The 18,416-nt window shown below is 36.6% G+C and overlaps 1 protein-coding gene across 2 annotated transcripts in view; it reads left to right on the forward strand.

Annotated features, from left to right (window-relative positions):
• Positions 1-17,312, forward strand: part of DROSHA (drosha ribonuclease III) — a 67,035-nt gene extending 49,723 nt beyond the window's left edge. For both annotated transcript variants that reach the window (XM_010708441.4, XM_010708442.4), the window contains exons 23-32: positions 624-694; positions 1,744-1,788; positions 4,839-4,996; positions 5,847-5,952; positions 8,978-9,119; positions 10,114-10,196; positions 10,310-10,413; positions 12,442-12,534; positions 13,360-13,406; positions 16,871-17,312. In XM_010708441.4, coding sequence (XP_010706743.2) covers positions 624-694; positions 1,744-1,788; positions 4,839-4,996; positions 5,847-5,952; positions 8,978-9,119; positions 10,114-10,196; positions 10,310-10,413; positions 12,442-12,534; positions 13,360-13,406; positions 16,871-17,001 — 980 coding nt within the window. In that variant the 3' untranslated portion in view covers positions 17,002-17,312. The remainder of the gene's footprint in view (positions 1-623; positions 695-1,743; positions 1,789-4,838; positions 4,997-5,846; positions 5,953-8,977; positions 9,120-10,113; positions 10,197-10,309; positions 10,414-12,441; positions 12,535-13,359; positions 13,407-16,870) is intronic.
• Positions 17,313-18,416: the final 1,104 nt, after the last annotated feature.

Below are 18,416 nucleotides of genomic sequence, written 5' to 3' on the forward strand. Positions count from 1 at the left end.
CTGTGGAGATACAGAGTGCATATGATACACACAAAAAGCATTATTTGCTAGCACAAGTCACACAGTTTGATATAAACATGCTGCTGGAGGGATAGCAAGGACTGAATATGCAGTTAATATATATATCTGCAAGTAATCTCTAGAAATAGCGAGGTATGCTGTTTCCATTTCAGATAATGTATTGTGATACTGGGGAGGCACTGAAATTTGGAATAGTCCTGACATGTTTATATGTAGAATATAATGTTGAAAGTGCAGAGCAAATGAAAACTATTTGCTGTATATTGAAATGTGTTTAATGCCTGTCACCGTCTACACATATGGCATAGACAGCTGGAAAAGTGCAAACTACTTCTAGAAATAGATTGCTTCTGTCCTAATTTGCTTAAACTTTGCTCTTTGGATGTATCGTTTTCTCTTAACCGCGTCAGCTTTTTCTGTGCATTTTACAGCCATTGATTTATGCTGGTGTCTAATGTGTTTTAGATTTCTCAAAAAATTGGATATTCTGTTTTGATTATTACCACAGCATGCTGTTACAAAATAACTAGTAAACTTGTGGTTAGTATTTTCTAGGAACTAAATGTGTTATTGGACTTTAACATATTGATCTCCTCATATAGGAGCAGTTTATTTGGAGGGTAGTCTTGAAGAAGCCAAACAATTATTTGGACGTTTGCTCTTCAATGACAAGGTATTTATATATTTTTATGACTCTCATTTAAAAAAAAAAAAAAAAAAATTATCTGAGAATCACAAATGAAGAGAAAGACAGCTGGGACTTAATTCCTAGAAATTAAATTTAATATAGCATATTTGTGACAGCAAGTTGCATTGATTCAGGCACAGAAATTCATGATGTTCCCTCAGGGATGCTGTGCGTTGTTTGGCTTAGGGAGGGAAGGGTGTGTGATGTGGGAAACCTGCAGGCTTCCATGCAGTGCTACTCTGACAAGTGTTTGGTGCTGTGGGTCCATTCGGACAGCATACTTTGGAGAAAGGATGCACATGTTGAGTAATTGTTCCTATTTCATAAGTTAAGGGAATCATAAGATTTCCAATAGTTTTAGGTGCATCTTTGAAAAAAGTATTCTGGAATAGGTTAAATACCCTATTAGTCAGATTCTTTCTTGCATGTTTTGTCTTCAATCACTTTTAGTTGGAATTTTTCCCATATAATGACTAAGGGAAATAACCTGTACATTCTGCTGGGACAATACACAAGGCAGTAGTTAGGGGATTAATTACGCCATCTTTTCCATCTTGAAAATCTATGAAATAACAAACTCTAGTTGAAATTTTGAACCCTGATGTCACTCAGTGTTTACAGACACCTAGAAGCAAGTAATGAAGGAAACCTGTATGAAAGACAAGAGTGAAGAGGGTTTTGTCATCTTTAATTCCCACTTCAGGTTAAATCAAACTTGCTACTGAAGAATGCAAATAAAGTTAAACCTGAGGCCTGAAAAATTATTTCTTTTTTTTATTATTTCCTTTAACCACTTTCTATTTGGTTCAAGGATTTTTCCACCTCTTTGACACAAGCTAATTGGGAGAACTACAGGCAGTTTGAACAGCAAATACACGATTTTAAAAATTAGTTTGCCAGCACTATTGAATTTGCAATAAGCAGTGTCAGCATCTGAAATAGTTCAGTATTTCAAGTAATGACATTTTATTTAGTGCTGTGGAATTTGTTAAATGACTCCCTTGAGCATTAAAGGCATCTCTCAATGTTCGCAGGACCTGCGGGATGTATGGCTTAATTATCCACTACACCCACTCCAAGTAAGTGTATTCCTTTCTTTAATAAATTTCATAGCTCTGTTCTATTTTCAGGGATGCTTCTGCATAGGTTTTCAGTGTAGTGACATCTCAGAAAATTTTCTAAAAAGTGACCAGAGGAGTGTATGTATTTGCCTTTTGTGATCTTTTTGGATAAAGAATGAATCTCTGCCTTTCTTTGGATTAATCATCCACCTTTCCTTGGCTCATATTTGATATATAACTGCACTTCTCATATGATAAATCTAGTGAGATGTAACATCTTGACATCTTCCTGTTCATCTTCTGCAAGCTGGTAGGAGGGTACAAAAACTGTGTATGTATTTTGTTAACCTGAAATTAAGACTAAAACTTTAGCAATAGAAAGGCACAATATTTAAAAGTCTTAAGAGTGTAGTGCTGGATTTTTTTTGTTGTTGTTCATTGTTTCTATGATTTTAGTACCTGTAATTTCAAAGATATCTGAAAACTGATGTATCTTCTATGCATTTATGAAGTGCTCAAGCAGTTAGCTTACAAGGTCAGAAGCTGGGACAACTCATTCTCACTCCATGCCCTGAATTCTGGATGAGAGCTAAAGCAAGTCACAGAACCTCTCTGCACTGTAGCTCCCATCTTCACATTTTCCAAGCATGCAGGAGTGCCACCAGAATAGCTGTGTTCACATTGTGATCCAGTCAGTAAGGTTTTCAGGATCACACAGACATCTAAGAGTGTTTCTTTTGTCCAAACAAATCTCTGATGTTTTTTGCAGAGTCAGTTTGAGTCCTTTGAAACGTTTTTGTGAGCACACCCCTCAGCAGGTCACTTCGAGTCCTTCATCTGAAGAATTGCATATAGCTATATGGCTATTGCAGTAGTTACACAGATTAGATTAGTAGTAACAAATCTTTTGCAACAAATCGGTGCACTCGCTGAAGCATTTTAAAACCAACTCTATGCTGGGTATAAGACAAAACTAAACAGAAAAGAGTGTTAGTGGGAAGATAAACTTCCAATAACACAGCACCAGCAATGCTAAATGGTGGCACCAGTTCCCAAGAAAACTTTTATTATTCTGAATTTCTTTTTTGTTTTGTCTTCTTTGTCTCAGTTTTCATGAGGAAGGCTTAGATGCTTTTTAGAGATTGGATATAGCACATGCAGCTTGTCATTTCTTACTCCTGCCTTCTGAATGATGAAAGCGTATTTTCTTCCATGTCCCAGAAGCCATCCTAGTTCTCTATGTGCCGGGAAGTGATATGTAGTCTCCTCAGGCTGGCCTTTGAATAGAGCTATCCTGAAAAGCATCTTTAAAAAATTCTTAAAGTGTCTATTACTATATGGCAAATAAGATTCAAATTAAATAATAGTAATTCCAGATGAGATATATACGGCTGTAGGCCTGTAACCTTATCATTTTGAAGCAGTCAAATCAGTGGAAACTATGATTAAGAAAATATTAAGTCAAACAGAAACAACAACAAAATAGTGAGTTGGTCACTCCTTAGGTAGATTTAAACGAATGGCTGAAACATAAGAAATGGGTGGATTAAAATGACCACATCATACAAGGAATGGAGATCATCATCAGATTTCCCCACGTATCTTTGTTGAAATACAAGCAGTTCCCATCCACACTTTAGGGACAAGGAGGAATGGTGAGGTGGCAGTTGGTTAACGGTACCAAATTATTCAGGGTAGCAGGGATGTCGTGTGGTTGATGAATTGCAGCCTGACAGTCAGAATACAGAAGCTGTTCTATGAAAAGGAGAATGAAATTCCGTGTAGCCTATGAAAAACAGAGTAGAAGTACAGTGGTGTTTAAATAAAAAAGCAACCTGAATGTTATCAATTAATTCAAAAGGGACAGAGAACAGACCAAAAAAGATCATAACACTGCTTCAAAAAAGTGGTGTTAACAGTGTGGCTTGTGTACACTTGAGTATTATCAGGTGTTCTGCTTCACATTTTGAGAAAAGACTATAGTGGAAATGTAAAACATGAAAGATACTGGGAAGAAAGAACTAGTGAGGCAGCAAAGGTATCCTAAAAAGGATCAAAGGTATGGATGAGCTTCTCTTTGAAGAAAAGCAAGTTAGATTGTGATCTTCAGGCTGGGGAAAGAGATGATGGGAAGGGAGGGCCTGGAAGAGACATCTCCAAACCATGAGTAGATGAGCAGTTAGCCATTTGCTCACTGCCTGTTCCCGTACTGACAGCAGGAGTTCAAAATTGAGTAAGCTGGTTCTTTAGGAAAAGGTAGTGGATCTGGAACATGTTGCTGAACATTTCGAGTAATGCCAAAAGCTTTCATGTGACAATGTTCAAGCTTGTGAAAGAGATTTGCACAAACTACTGTAAATCACTAAGTATGCTTAACATAAAACTTGGCAGTCCATTGCAGTTAATAGTTGGAGAATTAGATAGTTATCAGGAAAGTCCTTAATATGCTTGCACACTTGTTACAAGTATCCTCATCAGAGTGCCTTCTCCTTTAAGGCACTGGTATACAAGACAAATGCCTAGGTGGCTGCAGAAAACGCCTAAGTAATTTCCCAGTCCTGGGAAGCTATTTAACAATGTCACACATCAGGGACATCAGACAAGAAACTGATAAGAACACTTAGTGACCTAAAGGAATCATTTTAATTTTCTTGTTTTTGTGAATTTTATATGCTTCATTTTTAATACTAAAGTGAGAGAAATAGATTCGCTTTTTTCTTGTCTTGCTTCATTGTCACGCTATGAGGTAAGACCATATAAGCAACATCTTATAAATACTTCAGGTGTTGCTTTAAAAAAAACCACACAACAAATGACAAAACAAGCAAGCAAAAAAATCTCAAGCAAGTTCATCAGACCTCGCAATTTCTTCTAGTGCTAATTATGAAAGATAAAAAGCCAGAGGAAACTGGGTTTTCTCAGTTAAACTGTCCATAAAATGCCTTGTTCACTGTGTTCTTTGACCTTGTTTTACAGAAGGTTTGTTTTTCTTTTGAAAAATTCTTGGAATACTTTGAAATATTTTGAAGTACCAGTTTGTCATTACTTGCTTTTCATCTTATTTACAGCTGCAGGAGTCTAACACTGACAGGCAACTCATTGAGACCTCACCAGTTCTTCAAAAGCTTACAGAATTTGAGGATGCAATTGGAGTCATCTTTACTCATGTTCGACTTTTAGCTCGTGCATTCACTCTGAGGACAGTAGGCTTTAACCACCTGACTCTGTAAGTATGTGACAAGGGCCCTCTTAGAACTCAATGGCTCTACTGTTAGTAGACCAAATTGCTTTATTTATTGACAAAATCTAGGTGATCTGTCTGTTCTCCAGAAGAAAAAGAATAGAAATGTTCACCAGCCTTCTGTGGCTGAGTATCCTGTCTCTGATAATAATCAGTAGTGGAAAATTTGGGAATTCTAAGGGTGTTAGAGAACTATCCTGATATGTCTTCTGAGCTTCCTGGATGTTGACTTTGGGACATTATTCCTGAGGCAAAAAGTAAAGTCATGTTTTTTGGGATAACTACAGCCCTTTATTATATTGTGTGTATAGCACATAAATGTGCAGCAGGCTTTGGGTGTCTGACTAGAGCTGCTAGACCCTGTTGTAAAGAAAACAGTCGTACCAGTGGATACCTAGACCAAGCTCTCACATGGGTTTAAACGTTGATCCTTTTGTTTCTTGTGAAGAGACAGACCCTTTTTCTCTACTGAAGTCATTGCATTCATTGCATTGCAATTGCATGCATTGATTTGCTTTCTTACAAGAAGTTACAGTTAGAGACTTCATCCCATCGCAAACCTGATGTCTGTGGCTGTCCTAGACTGTAATCTAATAACTGTGTTTATCTATAGCTACCCTGATTTGCTGTCTAACTCAAAGTCAGTGTTACAGCAGTTTCTGTTGTGTTTTCGTCTCACCAGCATTAACACTGGAAATTTGTCTTAAACGTGTTTAAAAATAAGTAAGGCTCGCTTTCAGATCTTTCTTTATTTTAATTTGTATATGCATGCTGCTTTTGTTTTTTCCTCCCTGAGTACTTATTGATTTTGCTGCATTGATGTCTCATTTTTCAGAGGCCACAATCAGAGGATGGAATTCCTGGGTGACTCCATAATGCAGTTGGTAGCCACAGAGTACTTATTCATACATTTCCCCGATCATCATGAAGGGCACTTAACGGTGAGACTGCCATCAATCATGCTCTCCGGGAAAGCAAGTGTGGGATGGAGACTGAAATTATGGAAGTGGCAAGTGAATTATTCTAGATTTGATTAATAAAAGAAGCCCCAGCAACCACTGTTCTTAATAAAACTTGGTTAATTTTAAGTCGTGAGTTGTGCAGTGAGTAGGAAATGGTGATTTATGAGCTCAGCGCAATAATTCTTGTTGTCTGTGGAATGGATCAATAATTTTAAGGATGTCAGTTATAAAATGGAGAGATATGACTAGGTCGTATTTAAAGATGTGTTTAAAACCATTTATTTAAATACACACGTAGGTTTTTTTTTTTTTTTTTTTTCCATTGAACCTGTAACAAGGTAGCAGGGTTACCTTTCCAGACAAGAAATTCTTACTATCTGTTTTACTATGTTTTACCTATTGCTTTTAATCTGTATCCCCCATAGTAACTTTGGAATTTAGTTTTAGTGTTACAGTAATATACACTACTGTAAATATAGGGTTGTAAGATAAATTGCTTTTTCTCCTGATTAACTGAACCCTTTAGTAGTGCAGCTCATATTAAGTACTATGAGAAGATGATGCTCTCCTTAGTCTTTCTAAATTTTTCCTACTGATGCATGTATTGTGGATATATGTCAAGTTCTCTAGTTAAAATTAGGGAGTAACATTTTAGATATCTTTGCTAGTGTAAGTGGTTTTCTGAAGTCAAGAAAGAGATGATGATGCTAAATCTCTGACAGTGTATTTTTGAAGAAAACACTGCTTAGCTGTTTTCAAGAAACAGAAAGTATTTGTGCTCTCATTTTCATTTTTCCTTACCATTTCTTAACTTTCATTTACATTTGTATGAATTGTTCTGCACTGTTTAGGAGAAGGAGTTGATAAAGCCTGATCTTTTGATGTAAAAATTAAAAGGGAAAGAGGCTTGTCATTAATTTTTCACAGAGGAAACAAAAACATAAGGCAGAAATCCAGATTTTATGGTTTTTTTCCTTTGTAGGTGTCTTTTAAGAACGTAGGCATCAGTGTTGTTATAGTAAGATAAACCTTTCAAGAATTGCTTGGCAGGAAGGACATAGTGTTGCTGTTAATGGGTGTAAATACTCAAACAGCAATCAGAGTTTCTCTGTGTTGCTTAATTTAATGATAAGTGAATTGGCAAGTAGAACAAGCTGTACGTTGCCCAAGGTTTAGGGGAAACTACAAAGAGTAGAATGAATGCTGAAAGTACATAATAATACAGAGAGGTAGGCAGTGCCTAAAAAAGAAATTTAATTTTGTAGGTTCTTACAGTAGAAAAGAAAATAGTCTTTTGAAAGTCTTGTAAGTGTGAGGACAAATGAAGTGAGGCTTGTGAAGTAAGAGCAGACGAATGATGTGGGACCTGAAGAGAAACAGCAAACATGAGGTTCCTTCCTCCTGGGGAGATTTGAAGTAATCTCAGATGGATGTAGTGTTGAAGACAATGTCTTTAAAGGATGGGAAGATACTGCTTGACTGGCTATGCAGTGTCTTTCTGATGTGCAATGATTACTTGTGATGAAAAATCAAAATTAATTCTATATAAGAAAAAGAGGGTTGTAATCTTACATGTGTATTTTGAGACAGCTAAACGATCTTTAAAAAGAAAAAAAAAAGTTGAGTATTGGAAGCTACTTCAGCACTGTGCTGCAGTCATGGATAGTAGTGCAACTGGCTCTTGTCATCCCTAATACTCCATGTAATGCGTATGTGGTTCTTTTATGATAGTACTAATCATGGATTTGGGTCGTGTTGAAGTAACTATTCCGTGAATGCAGCAAAAAAAATTGTGATTCTCTCATTGCAAGAAACCAATAATTGTCACTTGATTTTTGTTGCGCTTCTTTCTCGTAGGTTGCGTACTGTAGTTAGAATTTGGTTGGGAGGAATATTGATTGCTTGTCTTAAGGATGTAAAAAGGAATGATTTTGGAAAGGAACAAACAGAAGATGAGTTTTAGCACAGGTTAAGAAGAAAGGTATTAATCCTTTCTGCTGTCTGCCTAGTTTATGAAGATCAGGTTGTGAATATCAGCTTCATACATCATTGCCAAACAAATTATGAACATATTGTTCTTTATTTATCTGTTGTCAGAGATGAAGTATCAAGTGTAGTGAATAAATCTTTATTTTTATAAGTTCAGTTGACATTCTGGAGCCAGGTAGAATATAACTTGGATCTAATAAGCTGTGCAAATGTGACATGGAAGACAAAGAGGTAAAAATGTTGTATGCAGCTTCAGGATTCTAAATTATATATAAGCGGTGGAAAGGAGAAGTGTACTTCTCAGAATATCCCCTATTTATAAAATGACACTATCTAATTAAAAAAAAAAAAAAAAAAGCTCATCTTTATTAGGCATTCAGAAAATTGAATGGAAACCTGAAAGTCAAAAATTCTCCTTTCAGCTATCTGAGATTTTATCTTAGACAGATTTCTGTTTATTTAAGCGATCTGCCTAAAATCAGAGGTAAGCACTTCAGAGGCTACTAGAGAATCAGATATCCTAGGCATTGTCACATGTTGAGAATGTTAAAACCTGATCTACATCGGGGATGCATTAGTTCAGCTATGCTGCCTTGAGTAGAACAGTGTAATAGTGCAAATGGGCTATCCAGATAAGCATTTTCTTCTCTGCCCAAACGAACGGAGCATCTTTCTCACCTGCTGGTTCTGAAACTAAACAGTTTTGCTTCGATGTGTGTTTCAATTACTGCCCATTTCTTACTTGGTGGACGCTTGGGACTGTGCTATAGTCTCTAGAATGTTGTGTGTTTATACTTTGTGGGGGATAAAGTTTATATAACTTTGTGTACTATTTACAGTAGAAAAATTCAGAAAGCATAGAGTGTGTCTACCTAAATAATTTAGGATGTGCTGAAACAAACACCAATAGACTGGGAAGTGAGAGGTAGCAAGAATAAAAATCCCCAGTTCTCGCTACCTTTTATATTTTGGCATTGCTAACAGTTACCATTAGGTGGAATTCTTTCTATTGCAGTTGTTGAGAAGCTCTTTGGTGAACAACAGGACGCAGGCCAAAGTGGCAGAAGAGCTGGGAATGCAAGAGTTTGCCATCACTAATGATAAGACAAAAAGACCCGTAACTCTTCGAACTAAAACTCTGGCTGATCTCTTGGAATGTGAGTCAGTGTGGTTTTATAACCACATTTATGCAACTTTATTTTTTTCCTCGGGGCTTATTTAAGAAAGCCATCAGAAATCTTACAAATCACTATTAAAAAGGAATGTTGAGATTTTCTAATCGCTTCTGTCTATATCTCTGCTTACCAAATTTTTAAACACCAACCTAAATTTTTGGAGTCTGTATGTGAGCATATAAGGAAGGTGTAACTGCAGTTACAAAACTGTAGTCTTAGAAGTGATGACCATGATGATGATGTTGCCTAGATCAGAAGAATGTCTTAAAAGTTAAAATTTGCCATTGAGTCAAGCTGTTTTAACAGTAGTTTCAGTGTTTGTGATATGTTCTTGTCACTATCAGAAGATAAAGTAATGCCATCAGCTGTGAGTATTTCTGTGGTTCATTTAACTACACTTTACAAGATATTTCAAAATGATCATTCTCTTAGAAGGAAAGCTATATGGAAATTAAATGCTCTTTTTGTCCATTTATGAAAGTGTGTGCTAAGTTATTTCCAGAGAAAGTGGAAGTAGTGATAAATATTGTGCAAAGAAAGTTAATCTGTATCTTGTGTGTTTTGATACATTTTGTGAGCCATTCAAGCTCCTTGGCTTTTGCCAAATCCTCTTAGCAAATGGAAATTGCACACAAGCAGTAGTGATTTATATCTAAAACTTCTTTTATGGTACCTAGTAGTGATTTATTAGTAAGTAGCCATGGTCTGCTGGTTAAAATGTGAGATTAGGAACTGAGTGTTGTTTCTAACTCCTTAAGTGACTGAGTGGATTTGAGTAAGTCATTTAATCTCTTGGTCAACTTTGTTTTTTCCTGTGTATGCAAGATAATAATCCCCTCATCAGATTGCTGCTGTGAAACATAATTGAATGTAGCTTTAGAGTACTCAGAGAGATGCTTGTTTCTAAAAGTGCAAGCCATTTACATTCTCCTTGGATAACAGTGTCTATTTTTTTTTTTTTTCTCCTTCCCCCCAGCCTTTATTGCTGCCCTGTACATTGATAAAGATTTGGAATATGTTCACACTTTCATGAATGTGTGTTTTTTTCCACGACTAAAGGTAAGACCAGTCTGTTTCTTGGCTGTCACTACTGTGTTTTAACATGTTAACATATTTTGGACTCCTATCACATTCTCTCAACTGCAAAAAAATTTTTTGTGTTCTTCTTATAGGAATTCATTTTAAATCAAGATTGGAATGACCCTAAATCTCAGCTTCAGCAGTGCTGCTTGACTCTCAGGACAGAAGGAAAGGAACCAGATATTCCTCTTTACAAGTAAGAGCCAGCGTCTTACAGATACCAATTCCTTATCAATCTTTATTTTATAAGGAGGAAGATGATATCAATTATCCTATGTTTTTCCCAAAGCTTAGTTTTACTGTGGTTATCCAAGTCCTCCAGTCTCTGTCTGAAGATAAAAAATGTTAAACTATTGTTTTCCAAGCTTTAGATGACCTAAACCATGACAGAATTAGCAAATGATTTTAACTTTTATAGGTTCAGGGAAAAAGGTTTTGTGTGATGGACAGATAGAATTATTTCATTGGCACAATTCTGTATATTTTATTTCTTCAGTGTAAGGAATTGGAATATTTTATATGGAATGATTACAGCAGTGGCTATTTGGATATGAAGACAAATGGGATGGAGGTATCTTGACATTAATAGTATGAAGTTTCTCTGCATCCCTGCAGAAGCACAATAAATGCTTTGTTACATGTTCTGCTTGTAGGCCACAGAGTCAGATGCATTTGAAGGGCAGCAATGACCCTGGATATTTTCAGTGTGCAATTTACCCTGTATCTATCTTCCTGTATAGTAACAGAAGAGCTCAGGGCAATGAATTTTAGCTAGGACACCTCAGTTAGATAGCCTGAATCTGGATTAGATGGATTTCCCTTCTCTTTCAGTTTTAAAATAGATAATAGCTGCTTTAGTGGCAATAATAAAATTTAAGAATTGTATGCTGTGTTCACATCTACTCAGTTATGTAGGAATGTGTGCAATATTAGCCTCCAAAAGAAGAGTTGAAGGCTAAGAAAGTTCAAGATTTTTGCTGTAGGGATTATTTGATCAAAAATACATGAAGAATGAAAGTCTGAGTGCATTTGTCACATTTACTGAAGAAAAGTTCTCAATGAATTGTAGCAATTCAGTTAGTGAGAAACAATACTCTTCAGACATGATCGTTTCAACACTGTAACTGATGCTTTGCAAGCATCACTTCTCAGTGTCACGGTGTGAGGGCTTACACCTTCATCTTGAGTGAGGGAGATGAATACAAAAGATGTGATTCCTGATTCTTGTAAAACCCACTGAGTATCAAGTACTAAATGTTTGTTTTGTTTTTGCTATGACAATAAATTGATTTCTGTCTTACAGCTTAGAGCTAGTAATATGCTGTTATCTTTCTATTATCTTGTTAAATTCTTTTTCTTGTGGTTATGTGTTTCACTGCACTTAGTGCTGCACCCCAGTCAGCCACACTGGGGTGACTTTTATTTGCTTGTTTTTATTGTTACACAGCACACAGAGTACTATAGTTAGATGCTTAAAAAATTGATGTGAAATTGTTGCTTCTTCCAAAAAGAAACAAGGTAATGGACAGAACTCAAGCTGACAGCAGGGAGAGATTTGGGACAGAAGGAAGAGACAGCAGAAGAAGCAAATTCATTGCATGTCTAGGGAATTATCTTTTTCCCCTGTAGGTGGTTGTTGATGCATGTCCTAGACGTTCCTAGTTCAAAAGGAAAGTTTGTTTTGTGACAGAAACTCAAACTTTTCAAAGCTGATGGAAAAGTACTGTGACAATTCATGGTGTAGTGAGGTACCTTGTCCTGTATTAAGTCCTTACTTAATGATGAACAACTCTCTGTGATTAAAATTATAGAGTGCACAATCATATCAGTGTGTTTATTTGCAATTGCACAGATTCATGTAATTTAAGTGATTTTATTCCAAGTGTATTCAGTGTTTCAGCACTTTGTGCATAGTATGCATTTTTTCCTGTAAGTGAAAGTTTTAATTTTCACAGAGTGCTCCTGAGTAAACATTGAAGAATAAGTACATTCGATATGAATGGGATGCATTTTATGTAAATTACTTCTCTTTGTTGCACACGCACCGTATGGGTGATCTGTGGGTTAATGTAGTTTATAAAGCCATCCTTCAACTCTTGCTCCGTGCTATGCATTAGTTCCACTAAATGTATTTACCGGACTGAAAGCTTGGTGATGTATGTGCCACTGACAGATTCTGCTTTTTAATACTTCCTGCCTGAATAAATCATGTCTCTCATTTCAGGACTCTACAGACAGTGGGACCATCTCATGCCAGGACGTACACAGTAGCTGTTTATTTCAAAGGGGAAAGAATAGGATGTGGTAAAGGCCCAAGGTATAGTGGAAAACATTCATCTTGTGGTGTTAAATTTTATCTGACTGTGACAGTGTCCAAAATGACCCGCCATGATGAAGATAGGGAATAATCTGGTTAGCCTTAGAGATTAACACTATGGGGCATTCCTCTGGTCATTCTGAGTTTCTGCCTCAGGAATACCTGAAGAGCTCAGTGTTGGTATACTTCTGGATCTTAAACTTCATTTTTTTGGTGAACTTAAATACAAGATGGCCAGCAATAATCTCCTATTTGTGGCTCTCAGAGTTGAAACTGCAGAACGGAGTGCTGGAAATAACAACTTCATCTTTGTCTTTACTGCTAGATTATTGTTCATCTTAGGCTGGCAAAGTTGGGGTGCAAGATTCTTAATTTTCATCAGATGTTATCACTTCTAGGAATTTTAGAATGACTTCTAAAATTGCAAAGTTTTCAACCACACACACACAAAATACATCATCTTATTTTGTGCTACCAAAGCTGGTAGTGTTTATAAAAATATCTCTGCCTTTCAAGAGTTCCTACCTCTGATTTTGTTCCTTTTTTTCTCACAGCTCAAAAGCTTCAACAAAGTATAAAGTAGAATATTTTGTTAGCGTTATTGATCTAAGTTTTAAAATGTTCTATTGGAGCTGTAGTGCTATTGCTCTCATAATTATAGAAAGGGTGATAGATACTTTGGAAATTTCTGGCTGTTATCCAAAGATAACCAATATTATGGTTATTACAAATTTCTGTCTTGTAATAACTTTATTAAATAGATACTTCAGTTTATTCTGTAGAAGTTAAATCATATTTAACATGTTTTTTGTTTGGCTTTCACAGTATTCAACAAGCAGAAATGGGAGCTGCAATGGATGCACTTGAAAAATGTAAGATATTTGAGCAACAAAGAAAATTGCTTTTCTTTTGGACTTCAGTGTGAGGTGCAGGTTTTATGTGGGAGCAAAATCAAACACAGAATGTACTGAGTACTTTCAGCTTCTGAGTAACAGATTTGCTTATTACTACTTGTAAGCAATTTTACAAAAGCCTACAGGTATCATTCATCATTTTAAAGAGAGTTGATATGTTACAGTGAATGTATTTAGATTTTATTCCATGCTTAAAAATGCAGTGGGATAAACCTTCTTAGTCTGACAGTGAAGCTATCTATCTCATTATGTAATACAGAGGAGGAGGAAAATTAATTTTAAGTTGCCAATTTGATCATCTGTTTTACAGAAGTTAGGTTAAAATCTAACAGGCAGGTCCCCATCCAATGTAAGTTGATACTTTTCTGTTAACAACAGCTTATATCAGCTGAAGGTACAGTGATCCTTGCCTGCATCTTTTAAAATTGTGCAATGGAATGCCAGCATGGGAGCAGTTGCAATGAAATCTGAAGTGAAAGAAGTGAGCATATGCAGACATTTTATATATGAAAACCAGTCACTCGAGTTAAAATGCCGGTGTGCAGGTATTGCAAACAAATAGATGACATGTTCTGTGCAGCAAAAGAAGCTCTCTGTATGGAAAGGCTAAAGGTACATTTTTACAATTGATTGAAATATCTGCAGTTCCTCAAATGCCAGAGGTTTTTAATCTATTATGTCTGCATATGGAAATTGCAGGACTTAAACTTTCAGGAGACAATGAATCCCTGTCATTCCAGGGATTTCAGACTTTCATATCCACCTGCTAGGCATAGACATCTCACCACCAGTAAATTTGACAAGTAGAAGACACAACTTCTCCAGCAAATAACTGCAGAATCTCCCTGAAGTTTTCTTTGTTTTTTCTTGTGAGTGTTGCCTCTCAAAGAGCTGTGAACTTCATCCCCTGTTTTAGTGTAAGACTTCTCACCGCTCTTTTCTGGTGTATGTTTTTGTTTGGGTACCACAGAATAATCTAGGTAGAGGGGACTTCTAGAGGACTCTAATCCATCTACCCCTCAAAGCAAACTACTTTGAAGTTTGATCATATTTCTCAGGTCCTTGTACAATCAAATCTTCAGTCTCTTTAAGAGATAGAGACTCCATAGGCCCTACAGTCACCTTTTCTGGTATGAAGATTTATGGAGAGGTTTCAGGTTTTTTGTTTTGTTTTAAGGAATATATATATAGTTTATTTCAAGTAAAATTCTTTTTTGTGTACTTGTTTATACATAGGTTGTTCTGAAGTTAATGCCTCCTACTTATTTCCATGGAAACTACAAAGATCAGAACACTATTTGATAGAGCAAATTCTCAGCTACAAAACCTATTTTTCAGCCACTTACCGCCGTCAGCTATGCATTTTTGCCAGCAATGAACAAAAGCCTGCACGCCATGCTCTTAAATATCAGTGGAGGTGATTCGCTGTCGCCACTACTGAAACACACCACCCACTGCCTCACTGTGCTCACATCTACTGTTTGGTCATCATAAATGTTTGGCAAGCTTCAATGAATGTCAATGGGTGGCATTGTTTCTGCATGGGGAGGAATCAGTGATGCACCATTGCTTCGTATTCACTTCCATGTCAAATGCTATTCTGTCCAACTGCCCCTCTGCTGCCATCTGCCACATGGCCCCAACATGTAACAGAATATTGGTGGGAAGGTTCAACTTCTGCCATACCACCATTATCTGCCTCTGACTTCATGGGCCAACAAAATAGGAGGCATTACTTTTGGAGCAGGGCTCGTATATCTGATAGTTGTGATATGTTTTATTACATAAATTTATTTCTCTACATCATAAATGGGTTATAAATGAAACAGGTTGCTACCGAGCTGAGTTCTGCAGGTTCTTAAAGAATCACATTACAGGCACAGCACTGAAAAATACAATTTCTGTTTTATGGTGCATATGAGCAACACAATCTCCCAGAACTCCATTAAACAAAGTACTGAAGTTTTAAATACAACAACAATTTAAAAACAATTTACTTTTGTTTTATAGTAGTTTAGGTAGTAGGTAGTTTTATATTTTAAATAAATATACCTTCCTATACCTGAGCTGTGAATAACTGATGAGTAAACTTTGTATTCCTGTAGTAATATTTAAAAAAACAAACAAACAAACAACTCATTTCACCAGACAGTAAAATGCAGTAGTAAAAAGTCATTCTGCTCTACCACAAACTCCTGCAAATTACATGGCTTCTGCACTGCGTTCTCCCTTTGAAAAAGTAACTGTGCTGCCTGGGACTCAGAAAGAAGAGAGAAACTCTCCTGGGGAAAAGCCCACCCAGAACTTAGATCTCTCTTGGTGCCTAGGGACTTCTCCCTGAGCAGCCTCAGCTAAATTCTCTTGTGCTCGCTAGCTAGTGAGGAAGACATCTGCCAAGACATTTCCCAGACTTGGTTATGGCTTTAAAGGTCAGTGCAGCAGTCTTTTGAGTTTATCTGAGACACGGGTAGCCAGCACAGATCCCGGAGCTCAGCTGCTGTATGACCCTGGCAGGACTTGCTGCCAGTCACAGGCTTCCACCTCTTGCTTTCAGGCTGGCTGGAGATAGAGGTCTAAGCAGTACTCTGCAGAACAGACACTGATGAATGTCATCACCCATGTCAGGCAGAAATGCCTTTTTCTGCCAGGTGTGCACTAAATGGAGAGCAGTTCTGATCAATCATAGAAGCTAATTTTACAGGCTTTGTTCTCACTCGTGTACCTGTGTATCAGCAAAGCGGCAAATGTCTGAAATCAGAAGTATCTTCCTCCCAAGCTCTCTCTCCATCACCTTAGCTGTGTCTAGCCTGTTTTAGCCAGTCTTCACCCATCTATGCCCCCAGACTGCACTAAGCCTGTGTACTGGCACATAGCTAAACAGTAACTTTTTCAAGAATGGATTTTACTGCAATCTATTCTGCTACGCTATTACTTTTCCATTAGGAACTTTGCCATAATGTGGGGCATCTAGTGGATTCCTCCTGGTCTAAAGTAATAATAAAAGGAACGCCTGTGCAATGCTTGGAAATAGTGGTTTATATTTTCTGGAGTGAGAAGAAGGCAAAAAAAAGCTTGCAGCCTTGACAGTAGAATCGCATTCGTATTTCAGAATTGACCACCTGTTGCTAAGGGAACTGAATGTAAAATCTAAGTAACACCTGGCCATGTTGCTAGACTAGAGTTTTATATTTTGTTTTTCTGAGAGTATTACATTTGTCAGTGTTTTGTTGCAGGAGAAACGTGGAAATCATAAAGAAACCAGTCTTATGACAGCCCTTGTTTCTATGGATTATTAAAAATGAGTAAAAATTGTAATAATATTATTCATTCCACCCTGATCTCATGAAAGCTTAAAAAAAAGAAGAAACTTTCCCTGTGTTATCAGTTTGTTTATTAATGTAAAATATTTTTTCTTATGTCAGATAACTTTCCCCAGATGGCCCATCAGAAACGGTTCATTGAACGGAAATACAGACAAGAGTTGAAAGAAATGAGGTGGGAAAAAGAGCATCAAGAGAGAGAGACAGATGAGACTGAAGAAGCAAGGAAATAAAAGAAGGGCACGGAAGCAGTGGCATATTTACTTACCTAATAACACTGACTGTGGCCTATGGAGACCTAACCTAGTTTTTTGCAGATGATGAATGAGGAGCGCCTGTTGATATCAAATAGAAAATCATAATCTCTACTTTGAAGGGTGTATATAGTGTTTCTTTAGTTTGGTTTTAAGTATCAGGTGGTATTTTTTTTTTTTCCTTCTGAAAAGATTTGGTTTTAAACTTTAATTTTTATGAAAAGTTGTGGGATTATTTTTATTCTTTTTGCTATCTTGTATGAAATAATAAAGTATTAATTTCAAAAGTCTTTAGGAGAAGAAGCTGTTTAGCACTTCTCCTGTGTTGCATTGTTGTGTCAATTATTGCATGAAGTTAATTGTGGAGGGAAGAAAAGTGATGACATGCTTAATTTCTCTGCTGATGCTGTTTGTACCCAACGCCACTTTTGAAGCTAAATGTAATTTTAGACTCTTCTAAACCACGGCCATAAACTTTTGGTCCTTTTACATAGACTGGTACAGTAATCTAGGCCAAAGAGATGTTTGCTTTTGTTTTAAACATTTTGAAGTGACCATTCCATACCTGCACAGTGGCATAGATTTGTGGAAGGTGTTCTTTTAAGTCAATATTGTAAAAGTTTGGGGGGGAGGAGGGGAGGGTAGCGAAGGAAACAGTATAATCTTGAAACAAAAGAATACTAGGTTTGTTTGTTTGTTTGTTTGTTTGTTTGTTTTGTAGGGAATATACACAATTTACATTTACAAGGTTAGTTTTTGATCTCATCTTACTGCTTGATCAATTTGGTTTCTAAGAGTAGGGCAGAATTTGTTCCAGAAATGTAGTTTGTAGGTGGTGTACCGTTTTAAGACCAGAACAACCATGTCTGCTGACTTGCCTTTATGTCATCCAGTTTCTCAGTTTTGAAGTCTGAGACTTGTGTAAAATACTTTTTTTTAAGGAAGCCTTTGCATGGTCCCAAAAAATGGAACAGCTAGTATGTCTACTGATGCTTTTCCACCCAACTGTTGCCTTCATTGTGGATGCTTGTATTTCTATTTTTAATTTGCCTGCTTCATGTCATTCATTTCCGTTCTGCTGACTTGTGAGCTAAAAGTGTCACCTAGTACCTGTTGTGTAGTCAAGTCATCTCTGCATCTTCCTTTCAAGGAAAAAAAAAAAAAGAAAAGAAAAAAGGATTAAATTTGAGCTCTGCGTTTTCTACCTTCTTCAGATCTTTTTTCTTTTTTTCTTCTTCTTTTTTTTTTTTTTTTTTGACAATTCACTTAGGTACCTTACCTAGTGTGAATAACAGATGTATTTGATAAGGTAACCTGGCAGATCCTTGACCATGAATACGTGAATGTGGCCCAGAGGATTCATGCAGGGGTTCTGGAAAAAAAAAAAAAAAAAA

The sequence above is a fragment of the Meleagris gallopavo genome, chromosome 3 (genome assembly GCF_905368555.1).
Source record: "Meleagris gallopavo chromosome 3, MGAL_WU_HG_1.1, whole genome shotgun sequence".
In the NCBI taxonomy this organism is placed as follows: Eukaryota; Metazoa; Chordata; class Aves; order Galliformes; family Phasianidae; genus Meleagris; species Meleagris gallopavo.